The sequence below is a fragment of the Hippocampus bargibanti genome, linkage group LG03 (genome assembly GCF_051943395.1).
Source record: "Hippocampus bargibanti isolate YZ-2025 linkage group LG03, ASM5194339v1, whole genome shotgun sequence".
Lineage (NCBI taxonomy): Eukaryota > Metazoa > Chordata > Actinopteri > Syngnathiformes > Syngnathidae > Hippocampus > Hippocampus bargibanti.
This window is the reverse complement of record NC_142736.1, coordinates 25,396,709-25,417,407: the sequence shown is the minus strand read 5'-3', so window position 1 is coordinate 25,417,407 and position 20,699 is coordinate 25,396,709. Positions and strand designations below refer to the sequence as shown.

The 20,699-nt window shown below is 42.0% G+C and overlaps 1 protein-coding gene across 1 annotated transcript in view; it reads right to left on the bottom strand.

Annotated features, from left to right (window-relative positions):
* ush2a (Usher syndrome 2A (autosomal recessive, mild)) overlaps positions 1–20,699 on the bottom strand; it is a 186,114-nt gene that overhangs the window by 69,226 nt on the left and 96,189 nt on the right. The window contains 13 exon segments of the mRNA XM_088992788.1: positions 4,775–4,996; positions 5,076–5,244; positions 6,879–7,107; positions 7,258–7,370; positions 7,439–7,641; positions 9,748–9,957; positions 10,137–10,300; positions 11,158–11,313; positions 12,328–12,662; positions 15,793–15,881; positions 15,969–16,135; positions 16,255–16,421; positions 16,495–17,084. Coding sequence (XP_088848914.1) covers positions 4,775–4,996; positions 5,076–5,244; positions 6,879–7,107; positions 7,258–7,370; positions 7,439–7,641; positions 9,748–9,957; positions 10,137–10,300; positions 11,158–11,313; positions 12,328–12,662; positions 15,793–15,881; positions 15,969–16,135; positions 16,255–16,421; positions 16,495–17,084 — 2,814 coding nt within the window.

The window sequence follows — 20,699 nt, the reverse complement described above, 5'->3', positions numbered from 1 at the left end:
GTACTGTATAAAGTGGAAATGTGAAGGGGAAATGATTAGTGGGGCTCACTGCGGAGGAGTTACAGGCAGGGGGGGGTGGCAGAGAGCAATGGGAGGCCATAGAAACCACACACGTATTTTTAAACACCATTTAATCTCACCTTAATCCTACAAGAACATCGATTCTGCAAATTTGGAGAGGAAATGGGGGCCAGCATTTCAAAGTTGGTCTTGAACTTAAACCTCACAGGCCATCGTGCAGGATAATATGGGAGAATATTTACGATAACTTGGTTGAAGGGAACTCATAGAGCTAATTCATGGGATTTTGTTCACTCTTGGGCAGGGCTGGGCGATCATGGATATCAATTAACGTATTCATTGCCAGTCTCAAATTCATTTGGGAATTGAAAAGCATGACGTGTAGTGCCATTCCCGTATTTCTTCAGGTTTTGGTTTTTCTTGCAGGGGAGTGTCGATAACGCACTAGTTAGAGCTCTGGCAATGTTTTTCCCTCCCACGAGGGGGCAGCATGTGCCGTTTGTACAGTCGCCTTCATTTCAAGCTCAGACAACTCCAGACTCATATAACTTAGGAATGAACTCTTTTTTTCTGATGAAAGAAGAGAGTCAACGGTCTCTAACCCTGCATTGAATCTTGATGTAGTCCAAAATATTCAATATTCCGTGGGTCCTGCAATTTGAGTGAAAGTTACAAAAACCCTGGCACGGGAGTGGACACTTTTACACATTGTTTGGCAGTGAATTAGTTAATAAATCATCAGAATTGAACATTGAAATAATGATAAATAAACATGATAATTCATTGTCTTTGAAACATATTACGACTAGCAAAGTTCTCCTGTTACTTTAAATGACTCCCCCTGCAAAAAGAATCACTTTCTGACAAGCAAGATGGTGCATTAAAAGGGCTTTCTGGAAGTCGCACATGCACACTAGCAGCTCCCCATGTCCATCATTTTTCTTAGATTATAAAATTTGGATTATCATGAGAAACAAAAATCAGAATAACAATTAAATTCCAATCAATTCCAAATCTACCCTGAATAATGATTAATAAGAAAGTGTGGTCAATGGAAGAAAAATGAGAAGTTACATGCATTTGATACGCAGCCATTTTCAATCAGACACAAGTTCTGGGGGGAAACCAAAAAATATTTGTCCCACTGTATTTTATCTTTTCCTTATTATTTGCAAATGTCTGAATATCACAAGTTGGACATCAAGGGAGGCGATAAGAAACGTGTATAGACTACAAACCTTTGACCTCATGCAACACACTTTATAACAAGTCATTTTGGGCAAAATTCTAGCTAAATAGTTTGGATGTCCCTCACCCGAAATCAGCTGGAATATGCTCACCCTCATGAAAATAAGCAATGTTTGAAATAACGTCTGCCCGGAGACCCGGGGCATACAACTTTTATGTTGGCCGTACAACTTTCAAAACGTCTCAGTCTGGGTGGTCCACAACTTCTTCAAGAAAAACAACAAAATATATGTTTCAAATCAAACGTTTATTTTATTCAATAAAGCAAACCGCTACAAGCTACGTGGACTCCTCTCAGTGCCTTTCACAACTTTCAAGTACACTTTACAGTCACGGTGCAGTCCGAAGCACGAAACAGGCTTCTCATTGGCTGCCGTCCGAGTATGCAAATTGACAAATGAAAGTTCGTTTGGCAATTTGCATACGGCAGCCAATCAGTGGCCTGTTTCGTGCTTCGGACTATACCATGATTGTAAAGTGTACTTGAAAGTTTTGAAAGGCGGTTAGAAAGAGGAGTTCACGTGGCTTTTAGCAGACAACACAACACAAACATTGCATTGTGCACCATGACGACAAAGACAACTGGAGCAAAATCTTCAGCAAGGGATATTTAATTAATTAAGCAAGGGGGCAAAAGAAAAGAAAAAATCCTTTATACTTCACAACAATGTTCTTTTTTTCGATTAGACGTCTTACTGTGTTCCAAGTTGTGAAAAATGGGGCAGGCAACTTTTCAGAGTTGTCTGCCCTGGTGTCCACTAACTTTTTGTCAGGAGTTTCAGACACTGAAATAAGCACTAGAGATAATTGATAAATGAACAGATGGATATTATTCAATGTGTCAAAATGAACAGGGTTCTTGCTTACACAAAAAGCATTCATTGTGTGGATGATTAATAATTTCTGCAGTAAAGTGCTGAAAAGAATGCTCTTTAGATCTTGTGGAGGCAGAGGGGTGGCGTAGTGACATTTCGGAACCCGATTCTGTTTCCTCAGATTTTCTTTAATTTAACATAAATCACCAAAATAGAAAAAGTGCATTTAAGTCGTTTTCCCAATCAGGCTTGTTTTTCTAGTGATTGTGTTGCTTTGACATAATATATAATGATTGTTATTGTGCGCCTGCGTGAGCATCTCTGTGTGTGCACATGTGCATGCAGGCCAGCATATCTGTTGCCAGAAGGCTGTCTCCTGGCATTGGCGTTCCCCCGCAGCGCGTCTGTATGGTTGTTGACAGTGTGGACTGTAATGTGTGATAGATCGCACTTCAGGGACCCCGTAATCACATCAGCCTAATCTAGTCTATCAGCTGGGCACAATGGGATACCCTTCACTCCTCCTTTAATCTGCTCCATCTAGTTCTTCTCTTGCACATACTTTTGGAGCTGCTGTTTCAATTCAAGTGTGCGAAAATATGAGCATGACTATGATTTTATTCAAATACTTTTTTTGTCCAAATTGTTTTTTTTAAAGCCTCAAATCCTTCAGCTTGGTCGTAAGAGCGCATCGTGACTGACCTGTGCCAAGGTTAAGCAAGGTATCCCATAATAGGTGAGCATGTTGAGTTTGGGAGGGTCTCGAAGCAGACGTGTGGGGTCGAGGTTGCCTCGCTGGCCCCAGGGCTCCCCCCACACCGCGGCACACCCGGCAAATGGCCCTTAGCCTCGCTAGCGCCGCTAGCTCTGCGATCCATCATACCATATGTTCTCAATGGGGAAGCTAACGCTAATGACTGATGAGTGGCGGAGAAAAGACAGGAGAAGTGGGGTCAGGCAGGAAAGAGGAAGAAGAAAAGGTGGTTTGATGCATGTGGAGGAACACGAGGCGAGAGGATGGAGCGGTGAGTGTGGAAAAAGTGTTCTTTGAAATAAGAATTTGAAAGAAACTCTCTGTCTCAATGGCAATGCCATAGCGGGGGAATGACATATGAATATGGAAAAGTGATAACACGCACACCTGGAAATGTGTCGGTTGGCTTTTGTGTACGTTTTTAAGGATCCGAAAATTTCCAAGCTAATAAAGTACCGGAAGCCCACATACAAATGGGGCCTGTGCCCATGTGTGATGAATATAGTCCATGTGTCTGTCTCTGGCACACCACACTAAGTGAACCCCACAGAGCGTACGCTGTGTGTGTGTGTGTGTGTGTGTGTGTGTGTGTGTGTGTGTGTGTGTGTGTGTGTGTGTCACGATGAGGAGCGGGAAATTGTGTGTGTTATTTATCCTGCTGTGTGCTTGGCAATGCCCACAACTGAGCCATCCAGAGTGCGTTTCATCATCATCTGCCATGACAGAGATGCCTAATGACACACACTTTCACCTATATGCGCATACACACACATATAAAAATAAGCGCATACACACGCACAGTCCCATCTGTGCCATGCTAGCCGGGTGCTTTGGGACACTGCAGGAGGAAAGAAAGGGAAATGACCCCGCGTTCCTGCACCATGTGTCAACCTCTTCCCCCGATGTTTAATTTCTCTCTGTCATTTCTTTAGTCAAAACGTCTTTCCTTTTTGTTCCTTTTATGCTTTAACGCAATAGCACAATTAAGTCTGTTTTCATAGCAGCTATTTATAAACACAGCTCATTTATTTCATTCATTTTCATTTAGTTCACATTTATATTCATTTATTTCACATTTATTTCCCAGAAGCAACTATTAAAAATTAGAATAATCATTTCCCATATTCCCATAAAACATAATTTTCTACTATATAAGCCTTAAAACTACACAAAATAGACCTTATTTTATGTATAATAAATGTACTATTGGATTGTAATTGAAGAAATACACTGTACTGTACAATAAAGCCGTTTTATTTACCTTTGTGATGGTCGTTGATGTAGTTGCCTCTTGATGATATCCGAGTGAAATTGCCGTGCTTTCTTGGCGATAATACCCTTACTCACACTGTCCCCTGCTAGCTGCTTTTCGTTAATCCAAATCAACAGAAGTTTTTCAACCTCTTCTATTGCCTGAGACCATTGCTAAGACAACACAGAAACACCCTTAGCCAAACATTGCAATGGCCGACTTAGCATACTGGTACTGCGACGCAAAGTCACACAAACGAACACCTCATTTGTGTTTTTCTCCTTCTTCTCCTCGACCGTAATTTTCTTTTGTGTCCTCTTCGGCTTAACACTAGCCTGTGGTGGGGTCTTTTTCGATCCCATAATTGCAAAAGTACTCCACTCAATAACAAACCACATCTGCACACAAAGAAAGGAAAGGGGTGACAAAAACTAGTCAGCCCCCCACCGTGGCGCTGTTCGACCATGTGGTTTGGTGTTCATCCACTGATGAACACCATGTGGTTTGGTTCGTCCGTCGAAAACTAGTTCGTCAGCCAAGACCATATGCTCGCAAATTTAATGTTCGTGAGGCGAAACGTTCGTGAGCTAAAGCGTTTGTAAGCTGAGATATCACTGTACAGTAGATCAGATATAGCCTAATACATCTGCGCTTTATCAAAAGATGCACTCTCCATTTTCTTACCTGGTATGTGCACATGCACTTGTCCTTCTTCAGCACCACCACAGCAGACCAGTGTATCATCTACAACGTGGCCTCCACAACACTGGACTCCGTAACCATCATGTAGGATCCCATCACAGCACAGCTGTCCACCTTTGATGGCATAGGGAGTGCCTCCACAGCAGCTGTCCCCAGGCCCCCTTGAGAAACGGCCCTGTGAGTGGTCAGGGCAGCAGTATTCATCTACAGAGACAAGGTCAGATGAAAGGAAATGCTGTATAGTGAAACCAAAGTAGAAAAAAGGAGATCTTATGGAAAATACCAGCTTTTAGGTGAAGGTAGTATCGTCCGCAACAGTGGTGGCGAGGCAGAGGTGACAACAGTTTGCCATTGCAACAGACTGGAATAGTGGAATTTGGAAAGCTCAAGTAGTTTTCCAGACAGCAGTAATGATGTGGCTTTTTCTGGTACAAGATTCCAGCACAGCAAACCTGGTTAAAAAAATATGACAACATCAAGTCAATGACAATTTTCACTCATTACAATGGAGGGCGATGCGATTGCTGGAGTACAAATATGAACAATGGGCCTCGCATTTGTAAGTGGAAGAAATCATGGAGGCTTTTTTTTTCCCTGCTCGTTACAATATTCTCTAGAAGTTGAAAGGAAAAGAGTTGAAAATTGTATATAAATAGATAGATGGATAGATTTTTTCACATTTATTTATTTATTTATTTATTTATTTGACCATTTCCTATTTTGACAATACTTAACTGAATATTAATCTTGCCATGAAATTTGAGCAATCTTCAAACAGTATTTTACCCACCAGAGTGTAAGGCGCACCCCCAATGAATTGTATATTTTCAAACTGTTTCCATATATAAGGTGCACCGGACTAGAGGGTGCACCTTCAATGAATGAAGTTTTTCAAATAATACAGAAATATCAAAAAGCTTTCCAAATATAAGGCACACCACTTTGTAAGGCGCTACAGTAGGCTGGGGTTACGCACTACTTCTTCTACAGTGGGAAATGCATTCGGTGGCTGCTGACAGTTGTTGTGAGACCTGTTGTGGCTCAATATTACTGCACATGTAAGGCGCACCTGCATATTAGGCATAGGGTCATCTTTTGAAGAAAATTAAGGCTTTTGCGTGCGCCTTCTACACCGGAAAATATGGTAAATCCAGTGTAGTCACTTCACTAGGGGTTGGGTACATACAACAAGGTTCGACTTATAACCAGTGTTTGAAATAACGTCTGGCCGGGGCATACAACTTTTACGTCGGGTGTACAACTTCCAAAATGCCTCGGCCCGGGTGGCCACCAACTTCTTCAAGAAAAAAAAAATATATATTTTTTTCAAATCAAACGTTTGTTTTATTCAATAATTTTGCAATTTGCATACTCTGCACTGCAGGCGATCAGAAGCCAATCAGAAGCCTGTTTCGTGCTTCGGACTATACTGTGAAGTGTACTTGAAAGTTTTGAAAGGCACTTAGAAAGAGGAATCCATGAGGCTTTTAACAGACAACGCAACGCAAACATTGCATTGTGCACCATGACGACAAACGAAACTGGAGCAAAATCTTATTTACCATAAATTAAGCAAGGGAGCATTTGTGCTAGGTACTTTCCCTCAATTTAAAAAAATCCTTTATACTTCGCAACAATTAGTCTTCTTATTGTGTTTCAAGTTGTGAAAAATGGGGCAGGCAACTTCATGGCCGGGCAGGCAACTTTATGGCCAGGCAGGCAACTTTATGACCGACTTCGCAACAATGTTTTTTTTTTTTTTTTTTTTTGCGATTAGTCGTCTTATTGTGTTTGAAGTTGTGAAAAATGGGGCAGGCAACTTTATGGCCGGGCAGGCAACTTTATGGCAGGGCAGGCAACTTTATGGCCGAGCAGGCAACTTTATGGCCGAGCAGGCAGCTTTATGGCCGGGCAGGCAACTCTTGCCCTGGTGTCCGCTAACCTTTTGTTTTGAGTTTCAGACACTGTTATGACTATTCTAAATATTTTCCACTCGTTATGATAATCCAAAATATGTCATCCCTGTATCAATGGAATGGAAATGTTTGCAAGAAGACAACGGGAAAACACATCCAGCTATAATCACCTGTTGGTCAGGTTGGAAGCAGGAAGTCCCACACACACGATGAGCAGCTGGACATTGTACATAAAAGCAGCCAAAAATGATGCTGCCCCCATCCCCTGATGTTTTCCTGACATTGGGCATATCTCCTGCTGACCTCGAACGGCATCTCTCAAAAGTCTGTCTTAAAATATCATAACCGAGCATGATGCCGCTCGGTCGGCTTGGAGGTGACCAGTCCAACTTGACAACCCTGAGAGGCGAAAAGAAAATGATGATGACGAAGGTGAGGTGTGGCTGTATAAACACTCTGACGTATCAAAATATTTGAAGCACCTAAAACACAACTGTATGTAATAAAATAATCTGCTATACATTAGTGTCAAAATATACATGGCATCACCTAGGATTGAGTACTTGAGCATGCGGTGGGGTCATGCCGGTGGGTAAATCCTCCACGGTGGTTGTCTGCGTAACATTACTCCGCACGCATGCATAAACAGTACACACTTCCACCTGAAATACAACACGCGCGTGACGAAAGACCAACGCGACACTTTCTGTATGGCGGTGTGTGTGTGTACCTGAATGCTATAAACAGTAAAAGGCAGCAGATTCCCCAGCAGGAAGGAACCTGAGCTGTTGTCCACACTGACATGGAGGCGGTCATCAATATAAATTCGGTAAGCAGAAATGACTCCGTTCGGTTGTAGAGGAGGTGGCCAGAGCACACGGACGGCACTGCTGTTAACTGGAACCACCTCTGGAGAAGACATCCCATCTGGCGCTGAGGATTGGTGTTATGACAGCACACAGAACACAAAAACTTTATTGACCTCAGGCAAAGAAAAGCCGTGAGACTTAATCATCAGGCAAGCGTTTCAGGATTGCAAGGCCAGACTTAAAAAAAATACCAAATTATCTGCAAGTTATGACAACTCTGGAAATGCAGTTCTGTCTTTCCTGGCCAACTCTGGACTGTTTGGGGTCATTTTCAAAATAAAAGTGTAAATGGATGGATGGATGGCTGAGCAGTGCCCAGTTTTCATATGGCAAAAACAGGCGCTGAGTTTTTTTTTGTTCAGTCACCGTATGTTTTGGTGTATAAGGGGCACCGAAAAGCCTCGATTTTCTTGAATAGATAACCATGCGTCTTATACGCAGGTGCACCTTATATGTGAAGTAATATTGAGCAACAACAGGTCTTGCAACTACTGTAAGCAGCCATGGACTTCATTTTATCATGTAGAACAGGGGTGTCAACGTAATTTTATTTGCCCCGGGCCACATTCTAGTTACGGTTTCCTTTCGAGGGCCGTTATGAATTTGGGAAAGACATTCCAACGTTTAATTCCCTGCACATATTATTACATATCAAGCGCACAACAAATTAATGAAGAGCGCATTTTCTAATTTGAAGTAAAAAATAATGACTGTTATCCGTGTCTGAAACTCATGACAAAAAGTTGCCTGACAAGTTGCCTGCCAGGCCATAAAGTTGCCTACCCCATTTTTCACAACTTGAAACACAATAAGAAAAAAAACATTGGATTTTTTAAAGTAAGGAAGTACCTACAACAAATGCTCCCTTGCTTAATTTATGGTAAATATAAATTGCTGAAGATTTTGCTCCAGTTGTCGTTTGTTGTCATGGTGCACAATGCAACATTTGCGTTGTCTGCTCAAAGCCACGTGGTCTCCTCTTTCTAAGCGCCTTTCAAAACTCTCAAGTACAGTTTGTTTGGCAATTTGCATACTCGGCACGGCAGCCAATCAGAAGCCTGTTTCGTTCTTCGGACTATACCGTGACGGTAAAGTGTACTTGAAAGTTTTGAAAGGTGCGTAGAAAGTGGAGTCCACATGGCTTGTATCGGCTTGCTTGTAGCTTTTGATTTATTGAATAAAACACACGTATGATTCTTTTTTTTTCTTGATGAAGTTGTCGGCCACCCGGGCCGAGACGTTTTGAAAATTGTACGCCCGACGTAAAAGTTGTATGCCCCGGGCCTACGGGCAGACATTATTTCAAACACTGCTGTTATTGTGGTTTACATGGGACAATTTAAAATTTTGGTTCGGACTTTAGCAAGCATCATGGCACTTGACATGCTTGATTTGCTTTTGTGGGCCGAATAAAATGATGTGGCGGGCGAGATTTGGGCCAGGGCCTTGACTGTGACACCTGTGATGTAGAAGAAGTCGTGCGTAACCCCAGGTTTTACTGTAGTGCTTTATAACGTGGTCTGCCTTATATTTGTAAACCTTTTACATATTTATATTTTATTTTGATTTTTTTTTTTCATTGAATGAAGGTGTGCCTTATAGTCTGATGCGCCTTATATATGGAAAACGTTACACCATTCACTGAGGCTGTGTGTTTCTTATACACCAGAAAATACGGTACACATTTCTAAGATTTCAGTCAGGTATTACCCCAAATATGTATAAAGATGTACTGTACCTAATCTAGTGACCACTGGTCAACGTGTATTAGTATTAATGTTGTTCTTTGTTCTTTCAAAAATACACAAAATAACCCCGACAGAAAGCTAAAGCCATATTGCCCCAGGAGCCCTGTTTGTCGTCTGGCTCCACGTGTACTTTGTGTGTTTTCTGTCTTTGCTCCGCTGACAAGCTCTTTACAACACTTTAAATCTGCCTCACATGCGCACACTGTATTGATTTCATGCCCAGCTACATGTATTTAACATCTCCCGTGAAGCACCGAGACACAGTGAAATGCACATTAACACAGACACTTAGCAAAAGTGTATTGAATTTATGCACTCAGTGTGATAGCACCACTCGCAGGCACGCAAACACACACACACAGGCAAATTAATAATTTTGAAGGCCTTGTTTAGTCTCAACAAGCATAGATAAATTCAAATACCTCCATCTTTTGTGGTGACGTTAACTATCGACTTAGTTGTATTATGTGCGCCATTAGACACATGTAATGACACGGTGTAGGTGGTCATGGGCCAAAGGTTAGTCACAACTGTGGAGCGGATTTCCGAGGGAAATACAAAGGTTTGCCTCAAGTCGGGAGAGACGATGGAAAGAAAGTAGGACTCCACTTCACCCTGTAGGTTGTGCAATGCTGTGGAATGACAGAGAGCTCGGTTAAAACGATACTTCAAAGATGTTTCTATTTTGGAATTACTGTGTGCTGTCTACAGACTGGACATTTCATTAGGTACACTTCTTGGAATACACTGAACAGATTGTGGAGAAAGAAGTAAATATGTCAAACAATGTTTCAGACAGTGGCACTCTCACAGGGTGGGGTCCAGTTGGCTTGAAGTGCTGTGTGATTGACAGCGGATGCAAATAGAGATGGACTTTGGAAAGGAATCCCAGCCATGGTGACTGCAGTGACAATTTCTCCAGAAGCGAATCCAAAATCATTGTGCACGACTAGCTGATATTGGTAGTAGGTGAATCTGGAAAGAGAAGATGTTAGTATGATTTCAAATAAGGATGTACCGATACAGATATCAATACCAATATGCTGATATTGTACATCTGTACGCATCCACTGAGAATTAAAAGCTACAGTGACACTGAAACCATATTAAGCGACATTATATGACATTTCTATGGGGGGTAGAGTAGCAGTCGGCAAAATTAACTCATTCACTGCCAGAAAATATGCAAAAAGTTGTCCACTCCAGTGGCAGGGTTTTTGTCATTTTCACTCAAATTGCAGGACCCACAGAATTTTTTAGGACTACATAAACATTCAATGCAGCGTAAGAAGCGTTAGACTCTCTTCTTTCATCAGAAGAAAAAGAATTAATTCCTAATTTATATGGGTTTGGAGTTATCTGAGCTGTACAAAAGGCAAATGTTGCCCCCTCGTGGCATGGAAAAACATTGCCTGCCGCGGTATGACCAGCGCTTTATTGGCACCCCTCGTAAGAAAAATTCGGGAATGGAGCTCCACGTCATGCTTTTCAATTCCCGAATAAATTCAGGAATGGCATTGAGTGAGTTAAATGTACAGACAAATTCACAGAGTATGTCACGTTGTTAAAAAATGAATAAGGTAACTCCAAAGAGTATACCCGAAGCGAGTAAAGTGTGAGTTTAAAACACAACAAAAGAAACCATCATCTTGCATATAGTGCCAAAGTCAGATTAGGGTGACGCTGCGTGAAAAACAATTTAATTCTTTGGAATATTTGCTTAATGTATCTTTGAGCGGTATTAAAAAGATCGGCATCAGCAGCAACTCGCCGATCGGTTCTGCACACATGGGTGGCCGCGTTTGCTCTAGAGCTCATTTCAGTAATCTCACCTGCTTAGGCCTTTATCTTGGTAGAACAATTTGGTGCCGGAGTAAACACGAAACCAGCGATGGAGATCTTCGGAAGGGTTAGGGGATGGGGTGGTTACTATGGGGACCGCAGTGGCGGCCAGAGGCTGATGGCTTTTACATCGCAACAACTCGTATCTGAAAAATGTATATGTGGTTTAGATGTTGTGGAATGCATAAAACACACACCCACACACGCACACACACACACGCACGCACGCACACACACACACAGTTTGGGTTTTCACACTCACCACAAAAAATAAATAAATCCCCAACTAATACATAATTTCCAGTTAAGTCCTTATCACAAATTTCCTCCTTTTCTGCCTGCTTTTCATTTTGCTCTTCGTTTACATTGACTGCAAGTCATCATTCCTTCCCTCTGTGTTGTGTTTTTTCTGCAGGGTTTGTGTTTTCCTCTCCCCACAGTGATGCTAATTTCTGCTGTAATCAGAAAAGAAGGGCTTAATGCCACCTTTTAACCAACCCACTTAGACAAACACACGGAGCTGAGCTGTGCAGAACACAGACGTGGGCTCATGCATTTTAATTGTCTGAAAAAAAAACAACCGACTTGTAAATTAAGACTTGTTGCCACAGAAGCACATCCACGTCAGAACACAAAACTGCCACAAATGGAGCACATTTAGATGTGAAAAGTATATATTTGTAGCCAGTTTTGTGCCCCGACAAGGGCTTATTGAGGATATGAAGAACAGGCATATTTTGGGGGGTATAATAATAATAATAATAATAATAATAATAATAATAATAATAATAATAACTTTTGTTATTATTGTAACAATAACATTAGTAATGATAACAATAAAAACAATAATATCAAAACACCAACAAAAACATCCATAATAGCTTTATCATTATTCTTTTTGTCCGAATAATAACAGTAAAAATAATAACAATAAAAACAATAGCCCCACGACATCAATAGTAATAATAATAATAATAATAATAATGTAATACTTGCACATTTCCCCACTGTGGGAATATTAAAGGCTTTCTGATTCGATAATAATAATAATAATAATAATTATTATTATTATTATTATTATTTATTATTATACATTATACACACTATTATATCTAATCAAAAATTGCAAACATTGTTAACAAAAAATTGAATGCACCAACCTGATGTTGGGTCCATTGGGCCTGTATGGAGGTTGCCAAGAGATCGCAAGGAATGACTCACTGACGGCCGCCACTGACAGTGGGGCAAGGCCTTGTGGGCTGGTCGGTAATGTGGTCGCCGGAGAAGGCAGACTTTCTGTGCATCCACCAACATATCCACCCCCTTCGGAACACACCAGCACACTAACGCTGTAGTTTGTGTAAGGAATTAGGTCCGTTATTGTGATAACAAGCTTAGATGTATTGCTGCCATTGTGGAAGATGCGGGGCTCTGGAAGACGAATCTCGTAACCTTGGATCTCGCCATTGGAACTCAGAGGTGGAGACCACGTAACCTGGAAGAGAATTGTATTTCATATTCTCTTCCATGATTATAATCTTTTAAAAATAATCCATAATAAAAAAACAAAAACGGGGCGGCCCGGGAGTCGAGTGGTTAGCACACCGGCGTCACAGTGCAGAGGTCGCCGGTTCGTGTCCCGGTCCGGCCTCCCTGTGTGGAGTTTGCATGTTCTCCCTGGGGCCGCGTGGGTTTTCTCCGGGTCCTCCGGTTTCCTCCCACACTCCAAAAACATGCGTGGCAGGCAGATTGACCACTCCAAATTTTCCCTAGGTGTCTGTGTGAGAGTGACTGTTGTATATCTTTGTGTGGCCTGCGATTGGCTGGCAACCAATTCAGGGTGTCCCCCGCCTCGTACCCGAAGACAGCTGAGATAGGCTCCAGCACCCCCTGCGACCCTAATGAGGAATAAGCGGCAAGGAAAATGGATGGATGGAAAAAGACAAAACAGAATCTCCTTGAAATGACTTTAACGGGTTCACAGGCCTTTTGAATAAGTTAAAGTCTCTGAAGTCAGGCAAAATATGCCTGTTGCATACCTAGCGATGCTACGAGTGAGTGAGGGAATGATCATATTTTTTATTTATGACATCTTATGTATGTTTTTGATTGGCAGTTACTTAAGAGATGTTGTGACACCAATGTTTAATTGAAACAAATTAAATAGCTGACTGTCAACCACCAGTGAAAAATATTTTTTTTGCTGAACACTGCATGAGTCTTTTTGAGGCAAGTTCCTTGCTGTCCGGAAATAAGGGCACACAAATATTCATAGTTGAGACCACCATCACCTCGAAGAATTTACTCAAGTGGTGTCTTTTGTGTACACGTGTGTTTTGCTACCTGACAACTTTAGGATTACAAAAGCAATTCATAACTACAGAACCAGAAATTTAATCTCACTTTTTATAGCATTTTTTGATAATAAAATAGTAGTTAAAACATTGCCTGAACTGTTTTCATTGTGAGAGTTTCCCCCACGATCAAATGTATTCACTTTCCATTATTTCCTTTGGGAAACATTGTTATGAACAAATCAGAATCCTGACAGCGTCCTCAGTGCTACCACTGTATTCTCAGCCTGCTGAGGACAGCGGAAAGCTTTTAGATGGATGAACTATTGGACGTCACGGCTGTTTGTGTGTGTGTGTGTGTGTGTGTGTGTGTGTGTGTGTGTGTGTGTATACAGAATCTTCATCAGACTGTCCGCACACGGGCCAGCGTTTTGCTTGAGTCCTACAAAGTGTTGTCTTGTGGGTGGCATCTCAGTGTGCGTGTGTCATCACATTGCGTTTGCAATCAAATCTGTTGTGGGGAGAGATAACCTGACTTTGACTTGGACAGACGAGTCCTTTCATCACACTTAAAATGGAGGGTGTGCATATACGCACGCACATACAAAGATGCACGCGCACGCATGCACAAACGGCATGCTAAAATAATGAAAGAAGGTCGGTAATGGAATTGGCGCATGCAAAAACAAAAGCTTGCAGTTGCCGAGCGGTGCATCTGATTTGGAAGCCATTCAGGCTGTCAGCACTTTAGGGCGGAGAGATGAAAGTGGAACACACAAATGTTAAAACATTTGCATCTTTCGTGCCAATTCATCGATACCTATGCAGACATTTTCTGAATCCGTTGAATGACTGACACCTGCACTTCCCGTACATCAATGCTAACAGACTGTGCATGTTTACGCGCTTAGGCACACAAACTGTCATGTACAATAAGTCATGAGTTCAGAGACGCTTGGAACTTATGAGTGTAGGTGATTAGGTGGTCAAATGCTGATGAGAATATTATGAACGAATGTCAGGAACAATTATTCCTCATGCAACCTTGATATTCATTTAACAAGTGACACGGTGAGGTGATACAGGACGCCCACACACCCACAAAGTTGCGCATGCACATACATAGCCAGCTGCATATGGGAAGGGTCATGTTGAGTTAGGTAGCTCATTTCCCAAAGTGCGTGTAGAGTGTGCTTTGTGCTTGAAGTCATTTACAGATTGAATAGCCTGATGTAATCTGGAGATGGTGAAGACAGCGCAAACCCTCAGCTGACACAGACCACAGGGGCTAAGGCCAGTACAGTCTACGTGTGTGCGTGTGTGTGCTTGTAGGTGTATTTTAGCAAGAGAGCGCCAAATGATAATGTGTGGAGTGAGGTGTGTGAGCATCGTGCTATTATTATATTCAAAAGAAGGCACTGGGAAAGTGCTTTTTAGCTGACAGCACAAGGGTCTCCTTTCAACTCCAAAGTGGAAGTGCCATGACTTCAGCATGCAGGTCAAAGAAAAAAAGAGGTAGACCTATCTGGCTGATTTTCATGTTTAAATATTAAACAGACAAACTGCCCTAAAATAAAGATGGATAGCTAGTTGACACGATTCCAAAATCACTGCCTATGTTATGAATTATGGTTATTATTATTTCATATGCATTTGTTCAACCAAAGGAAAAGGCCTCAGCAGTGAATTGTGCACTTCAGAAAAGTCTAGAACAAGAGACCATTTAGAGAATTAAATGAAGCACGATGGTCCAAATCCACTCTTTTGTCAAGGTCAATTGGTAACCAGGAAGCGGCTTGCCTGCCTGTCCAATTAGCATCAACCAGGAAGAACATTTTCCTTCTTGGATGTGTGACCCCTAAAGCTTTGCAGCTGGAGAGATGACAGGGGTGGTTCTGGAATAATGACAAGCATTAGCATTTTTTGGCTGTTAGCATTAGTGCGAGGCTGTGCGTGAAAGTGTGTTCACGGTATGTGTGCATGCAGTGTTAATGTCTGTATGTTTTCTTGATAGGCCTTGATGTGGGATTATCCAGAGCTGGAATTGAGCACTAGCCCCTCCTTCAAAATGGCCGACAGGAAGGAAGCTGTCTTCGACAGGGTCACATCCCCGCCCATTTTGTGAAGGGGACCTTGAGTTGAATGTTTCTGCTTTCTCATTAAATCCCAAGAAGGAAAGTCAGAGGAATGAGGATGACATTGCTTTGACTTTTCAACACTGTCAATCTAGCAGAGACTGGATGGATCCACAATTAGACTGTCCTATTTTGTGTGCTCAACAGTTGAAGACAGCAAAACACTTCATGAAGGTCAAACCAAACGAGAGATCACCTGTAGAGACTCTGGTCCCAACACTTTGACCCCCGGTGGAGTCACACCAGCAGGTCTAGAAGGTCTGGTTGTGATACCCACCCAATTCCCTGCAAGTATGAAGATATGAAGACTTAAGTTTGACAGTGGGAGGCATTACATTCTTAGCTATTGAAGGCCAGCATTTGCGGTCTTACCCGTTGAGCTGCCAGCCTGATTCTGGAGAACAAGTCGATACTGATAACTTGTCCATGGACTAAGTGCTGATGAGGAGTCCAAAAAAGAAAGAGGAAGAGGGTCTGGAGGAAATTGGCCTACTGTGGAGATTTGTTCTGTCCCAGCAACTCTGCGCTCAATCAGCCACCTATGCCAAGATGCACACCGGGAAAATGACCCATAAGTAGTATATCTAAAACTGGAAAAACGCTCTCTGATTTCAGAAGTGCCTGAATGCAGTCTTGGGATCAAATGATCGTATATTACCTCTCTAAAAGTCCATTGGGGCTTTGTGGTGCGCCCCAGGATAGAAGAACTGAGGTAGGAGTGTCAGAATAAAGGTGAGGTGCCGGCAGGCCCTCAGGAGGAGCTGGTAAGGTTCGAAAGTGCACCGTTTTGGACATTGAGCAACCAACACTGCTGCATGCTTCCAGCTAGATGATTGGGGAATGATCAGTTTGGCAAGTTTAACACATTCTGCCATAGTCATGGAGGACCGTTATTTACCTGAAAGTGGTAGGAGTGGTATGGCAAGAGGTCAAGGAAAGTGTAGCTTGTGGTGTTTCCTGAAACAGTGACTGATGGAGGGGATTGACTGAAACCTGTGAGTGAGTTTGATGAACTGGTGGAGTGGGTGACATCTTCATTGATTACATTTTCATTATTCAGTCTGCTTGAAGAGTATCTGTGATGTGACGCTGTTGGGTTTTGGTCTATTCCAGAGCCGCCAGTGGCTACACTAGATTGTAATACATTGGAATGAGTGACTTCACTGCGAACATCTGCATGTGTGAACTCCGAAGTCTGGTTGCCCTCTGATAGGTGACGGTCTGATCCAAGCAGGGCAACAATTGATGCAGATCTTGAGTTTTGACTTGAGTAAAGATCGTCCTGTTCATCACTCGGGATAAAACTAAAGTTTGAGTTGGGTTCCATTTTGTTGTCGGGTTTGTGAAAGAAATCGGCCACAGAGGCAGATTGTAGATAGAGTATGTAACTTCTTATCATGCCATTTGGTTGTTGGGGTGGGAACCAAGAGAATGTCACATTTCGAGAATGTAGCCGTGAAACAGTTGGAGGGTCAAGAGGACCTGGACCTGTCGGGAAAATTGAGACAAAAATAAAGGGACACATAAATAAACTTGACAACTAGGCTACTGCATAAACCAGAGGTGAGCATTTACAAAAGTCTTATTCGTATCGATGGGTGGTTTGTGATTGACTGCCTCCCGTGTATGCCGACATACTGACAAGTAACTCTTTACAAGTAACACTGACAGAATAATCAAAGACAGGAGATCATTTTGCCCATGCTCGGGCAAGTCAAGTTTACAATGGACTTGGACCATGTTAGATATTCTGATTGAGGGCATTCTGATTGAGGGGCATTCTCTTGCCCAGGCCATTAATGTAGCTGTGATCACTAAAAGATGACTAGAATGACTTTGAGCAGGTCCAAGTTGTGGTGCAGGTGATTGAAGACTATGTTCTGTCGTGTTCTATATCTACATTTAATCTTATGGATGTATTGAGACAAAATCAGTAAGTGCAATTGGCTTGCATACTGAATGCCTAACAGAAGACTTGTGAAAGTGAAATGTAATTTCTGCCGCAGGGCCTGCCCAACTCCTCCGCCGGCATTTACATGCCACTGAACGGCCCCGTAATGTAGACACCTCTAACTGCAACACACTCACATGCTTCTACACACACATAGTGATGCAGGAGAGTAGTAATGGGGCTGTGTGAAGGGCAAGTGAATCAAGGTGACTGAGCGGACTGGGGAAGCGTGCTGCGCCACTAAGTGCTACCGCTAACGACTTTCCCAGATGCAGATGCCTGTGTGCGTTTATGTGTGCATAGAAGAGCGAGTGTAAAAGAAGATGAGCAGTTGAGAATACACCTGTACAACCGGTTGAGGGTTGAAGCGTACAAGCATGTGTGCATCTGTATATGCCATCGGTTGCCTGAGTGTTTTGTACACAACGATGCACGCGCACCATTTTGATGCACCTTATCGTATGTCCCGATTTTCGTTAATCTGAAATGGACCATAATGACCTCACTTTCTTTTTCCCCCTTAATTCATCAGTTGGTAACTGAAGGGACTTACAGAGGGAAACTTTGATGATGTAAAGTACGGCTGGAGTGAAATATAAAAACACTCAACCCAGAGGTTAAAGCCGTTAAATAGTTTTGAGGGGAGAAAAAAAAGGTCACGTAATGTCACAGAGCCTTTTGCAGTAGTTAAGCATGTATGCATTAATTGAACGTAACTCACACTTAAAAACTACTCTTGGTCTATCACAATGATTTACATACAAATTGCAGTAAAACATTTGAGGTCAAATGTTTTACAATCCTCTAGATTTTTATAGGTTTTGAAAAATGCTTCCGAAGGGAAGAATGGAAATATAGTTCATTTCTTTTTGAGCAAATCTGGGACTATCATAAAATCTTAACGGCTGAACAAGGACGTTTTGAAGACCCATCCCAACCATTCTTGAAAAATAGTAACACAAATGTTATAATGAGTTCACCGACGTTAAAAAAAATATATATATAACCTGCAAATTGGTCAAAAGATAACTTTTGAATTATTTGATTTACCTAATTTAACATGAATTCATTGCATCGTGTGCACTTATTATGATCCCATGGTGAGGATACATTATCTATTGGTCAACTTCATCACCGTTCAATCACAGAGGTTTCATTATATGTTCCAAGAATGGTGTCACAAAAGATATTCCAGTACAGCTTGATCTTCTAGCCCACACTGAAAGGGAAAACTGTATTTCAAAACAGGGTTTGTGACAAAACAGGGTTTGAAATACAGACACTAGTCTTGGAAGTTTTCTGACAGTTCTCAATAATGCCAAAATTCAGAATGTACTCGCTTTCCTTCTCCATCTCTCTCCACATGTCCCCATTTCCCTCTGCTCTCCCTGCTAAATAAACAATACAGCGAGTTGACCTTTTGGGTTAACGGGTTTTTATGCGAGCTCTACTCAGCACTCACACTGATTCAATTACCACCAAAGGTCCAGTGAACCCTCACGAATAAGCAAGAGCACGTCTCTCTGTCTGTCTTCTGGGCGTACGTCCAGTCGCGTGCTCCATTGCCTGATTTCAAGTTCCATCTTGACAGGTTTTTACTATGTCGATGATTAAATGTCTCTCTGTCTGGGTGAATAAATGTAAGTGGATCAGTCGGCCTACGAAAAGTAGTGAGAGGAGTACGTTCCTTTTATGGTGACATATTCCCGGTGTTTACAGTAAGTGTACATTTTTAGTCCTCAATTTAAGCTCTCAAACATCTATTACAAGGCATCAATTCAAACTTTCAGGCCAGTACTCTCACTGCAGAGTCTTTCAAACCACAATGCATAAGTCAGTCACCTTGATCAATAGTCGCCCACACACAAAGTAACCCTTGTCGTCACCATCCACCCCATTCCATTTCCTCAACCCTCCCTCCCAAGCGTTGAGTGTTATTTAAGCTTTACTGGCGCGTGTAAAATTCTGCAATTTGAAGGGCTGTTAAGTTTTTCAATTGAAATTTTCATTTAAGATGCAGGTGATGCTTTTTCCCCTTTTCTTTTTTTTTTTTTACTGACACTTTACTGCGCTCAGGATGGAGAGAAAGAGGCATTAAGGGAAAGCACGGTAAGCCCCCACCACACGTATTGTCAAGTCTTCCTTGTCTTGTTTTCCTCTGACCGTCTCCATCCTCCTACCTCGACAAGCCTTTCCTTCTTCCTCCCCCTCCCTGCACCTCCTCTTTTCAGTCAAACATGGTAGCAGAAAACTAAAGCGGGAATGAGGGGGCCACCAAGTCCTAAATCACATTTATAAGGATTTGGTTAGCATAGTAATAACACAATCAAGTGACAAGAGGTGAGGAAGGGGTAGGGGGGAGGGGATGGTTGCAGAGGGTCTGCATGTATGTGCATTGAGATACTTTCCAGGCTTATGTGCATATTTCATGTTAAATCATTTTTTTTTTCGATTTAAATATGAAACCATATCATGAAAGTAGAAATCATCTGGTCTTTGCTGTGTGCACGGAAGGTTTTTGGGTGCAAGGGGGTGTGGGTGACAGGTCTTCTGAAGGTGAATGGAGCTGCTAAAAGTCAAAATGAAATCTGAGCTTAAGCGTTATCGGCACACTTACGAAGCCGTGTCAAACCATGACAAGCAATGGTGTGACAATTTACATTGCATTTCATATCTTTACTTCCTAATGTCGACGTAGCTCTAGGAGACGCCAAGACGAGACGGAAAGAGGATCCGACGAGAGGAACCGTGATGGATTTCCAAGGTCACAAGTTTGATTTGTATCCCTCACATTGAAAGTACACCTAATGGGCATTATATCCTTTGAAGAACTGCGACTGAGAAAGTAACTCAAGGTTGTCAGTCATTCAAATTTGTTTCAATGGAACCTCCAACCGCTGACATTTGGGAGGGATTTAAAGAAATCCTGCTAACCTTCAGACCAATCTATGGGATATAAAAGAGTAACTAAACATTTGAAAATCATATATGGCATTCAAATCAAATGCGGGTCTTAGCCAGGGCATAAAATCATTTAAATCAGTGGAATATTAGTTGCCAGTTGGTGATTGCTGAAGCATTCAAAGAAGACCTTTTTTTGGGGGTGGCACTTTTTAACAATCTTAAAATAATGCGTCCATTTTTGGATCTGT